Raw genomic sequence first — 3503 nt, forward strand, 5'->3', positions numbered from 1 at the left:
TCTAAGGTATTTGTTTGTTCTGCAATCCTACAAAGTTATTGTTTTGATCCTTATGCTGTTTTGGACAAACTGTAGTGTCAATGATTTTTTGGTAATAGCATGCTACAAAACTAATATAATAAAGAATGAAACTCAACAGCCTATGGGAAGTGGCTCTTACTAATTTAGTCATTACTTTTTTCTCAGAAAGACATCCCTACTAAAATTATTTTTTCAATTCCTAATAATAGGTAGAGTCACTAATGGAGTTATATGATGGGGGTCGCTTAGACAAAGATACTGGAGAAATCTAGTTGTCTAAACTATGGAACCATGGCATGAAAAAATTACAAACAAAAAGTATACCAAAGATAGATCTGACAGAAGTTCAATGGAAGTGTTTCTAGGTTTGGTGTTGAGATCACAATTATCCACCAAAAGTTAAAGCTTAATAATGGAAATGGCTGAATTATTAGCGAAGTTCTTATCCTTCATGATGTGCCTTTTGGAGACCATTTTTCAGGTGCTTCCTCATCTCTTTGATTATACCCATTACAATTTATTGCACATGGATATTTTGAATAGAAAGTGGATTTGTTGTTTCATTTTCTTTATTAAACCAATTTGCATAACATATTCAGTTTTCAAGGAAATATGACTTATTTTTTGAATTTGTATAACTCCAGGTAAGGAGAGAACTTGAGAATCTAGCCTCTGCATCAGAAGCATGTAATGTCAGAGTATTTGTGGGTATTAAATGGCTTAAGAGCACCACATCTCAAAAGAGTATCACAAAAAACATTGTCGAAAAGTTCATTGACCATTTGAAAGAGACTCAATGTTTGGTGGAGGAGGAGATTCTTACTGAAGAAAAAAAGGTTCAGTAGCCATATGTTAAACAATGAACACATTTTTTTTAGAGTATCTAATATTAGTCTTACTGGTGCAGAACATGGAACATATGACTTTCAGACATGACACAGAGATATGGGTTTGCACTATAGACTTTTCTTGCCTTTTGATTGGATTGGATTGGCCATGGCACACAATTTCTACGATTTAATATTTGTTCATACAATAGATTATTTAAAAGTGTGGAGGAAAAAATCCCTTTGTCCTAGTTGATGGTGGAAATGAAGAAATTCAAATTTAATTTATTCATTACTTTTTGTTACTTAATTGATCAACCTGCAAATTCTGATGTGACGAGAAACCTATCAACATCAATATAACACTACTTTCTAGACTCCATTCATAATAATATTGCATGTTTAGTGAGGACATTGAACATTCTATGGTAAACTACCAGGAAAAGCTCAATGCTCGTCACTAAAAGAAATGTAGATGCAACTATCAAGCATTGTTTCCCTCTGATGGAAATTATGCACCTCAGAGATTCAAGGCATCATGGAAGGTTATCCAAATGGTTCATAATGAACCATATTCATTTTCAAGCCATGAAGAAAGAAATACTTAACATTCTTATAAAAAAGGATCCCTTCCACAAGTCAATATTACATTGGAATATTTGCAAAGTTAGCCCAATTGATGCACTAGAACAAGAAAGATTCTACAAGTGGAATGCAAGCAAGCATACTGAAGATTACTAAATATTGATGTGAATGAATTTCCTCTTTTTCATTGTTTATAAAAAATATAAATATAAAAAGGAAATGGAAGCCTCTTGTACTTGTCGTTGCTTCTTGTTGAAGTAAAAATGCTCAAGTCCATCTTACAACATTGTTTATACAACATATCAACAATGCTAAATAAGAGCATCAATAAAAATTTTATTTCAAACAATTTTTAAAGAACATATTTCCGCATTTCATTGTTTCCCTTTAATTTCTATATTTACTAGAGAAATATGATTTTGCAAATTTACTGCATCATTGTTCCAATTCAGTTAGGTACTTGCCACACTTGAATAGGAGAGTCAATATTTCCAATTCGATATGAATAGTCATGAGTAATTATGTCCAAGGTTGTATATATTAAAGGGGAGTTGAAGCATGGATGACGAAGGTTGCAATGCATCTTCGTCATCTTCTAGTGCATTAGGTTTTGCAGAATTAAGAGAGCCATGCATAGTGGGAGGAACATATGCACTTTCAGATACCTTGTCAATTTCAAGCTCTTCAGTTGATTTCACCAGGGCTCGAATTTATAGCGGAGTTGAAGCATGGATGACGAAGGTTGCAAGGAATTTCCCTCATCTTCTAGTGAATTAGGTTCTGCTAAATTAAGAGAGCCATGCATAGTGGGAGGAATAGATGGACTTTTAGATACCTTATTAGTTTCAAGCTCTTCAACTAATTTCACCAGGCCTTGAATCAGCATTGCTTCATACTCCTTGAGATGGCACGAGTTTGACAGTGAATCAGATAGATTTTGAGTAGTTACATCTTTAGCATTAGATAAATTCAGTGAATATGTAAAAAAACATATTGGAACAAGTAACTCACAGCAATCACAAATTAGCCTTCTGAAGAAGCTTCTACTTGTGCAAATATAATATATCCAGTTGAATCCACTATCATCATTATATGAATTTCAAATGCATACACAAACCTCATCTTGACTTTGTTTCACTATCGTTGCTCCAGAATTTAGAAAGAGAAAAGAAATAGTGTGATGTTGTGAGGTTAACACAAAATCGAAAAATTAATGAATTTTCTAAAACATATCAAATATGTGCCAAAAGAAACTGCAGCTATGATACATTCAAATTTAGATAATTATTTTAATATGATTGAGGGCCTGTTTTACCTTTATGGGTGTTTATCATAGAATTATCATCATTCTGAGAAATAAAGCTTCCAAGAGAAGTTACTGCAACATTCAAGTGCCAAAAATTCACCAAGTTTCTTAAACATGTTATTCGCACAAGAAGTATGGAGAAATCATGAAGCATACGAAGAGCTTAAAAGAAATCCTAAGCAAAAATCTACCTTGATTAGCTCCACTATAAAGTGTTACACCACTTGTTATCCTTGATAGATGAGTATTTGTAACACCAACATCTCTAGTTACATCAATATTACCACCTTTATCTTCAGGAATCTTGCCCTCTCCTTCGCTTAAATGATCTGCATCTTCATAATTATCAATTGTTGTTGAACTATCATGACTTTTGCTAGCAAATTTCAGAAGTCTTTTAAATCCTTTAGCACTCTCCTTATGATTTTCTGCATGGCTCCCCTTTTGACGATATTGAAAGGTAACTAACTTTCCACTTCCAGCTACTTCTGAGATTGAATCTAGAAGCTTGGGCATATTCTGTAATAGTGGGCTTGAGTTTGGAAAATCCGAAGTCCCTGCATTTAGACTATCATTCTCAGAAATCTGTGCCCTTCGGATGAAGACTCGTTGAAGTCTAAAACTTACATCAGGGGGCTAAATGAGCATCATATGTAATAGACTTATTGTAAGATCGCTCCTCATACGAAGTTAAGCGGGCAAACGGTGCATGATATGATTCATTACTCTCATTGATTTGAAGCATGGGTGACGAAGGTTGCAAG

At 33.9% G+C, this 3503-nt stretch overlaps 1 protein-coding gene across 1 annotated transcript; it reads right to left on the reverse strand.

Annotated features, from left to right (window-relative positions):
• Positions 1 to 2551: 2551 nt before the first annotated feature.
• LOC149193340 (uncharacterized) lies at positions 2552 to 3255 on the reverse strand. The gene is made up of 3 exons (XM_089406582.1): positions 2997 to 3255; positions 2749 to 2811; positions 2552 to 2616 (listed from the first exon to the last, which is right to left on the reverse strand). Exons 1-3 carry the CDS (start codon positions 3253 to 3255, stop codon positions 2552 to 2554), a joined length of 387 nt encoding a protein of 128 aa, XP_089262708.1.
• Between the last annotated feature and the right edge of the window lie 248 nt (positions 3256 to 3503).

The sequence above is a fragment of the Pinus tabuliformis genome, chromosome 2_2 (assembly GCF_031772625.1).
Source record: "Pinus tabuliformis cultivar Carrire ecotype Pingquan chromosome 2_2, CPIR1, whole genome shotgun sequence".
Lineage (NCBI taxonomy): Eukaryota > Viridiplantae > Streptophyta > Pinopsida > Pinales > Pinaceae > Pinus > Pinus tabuliformis.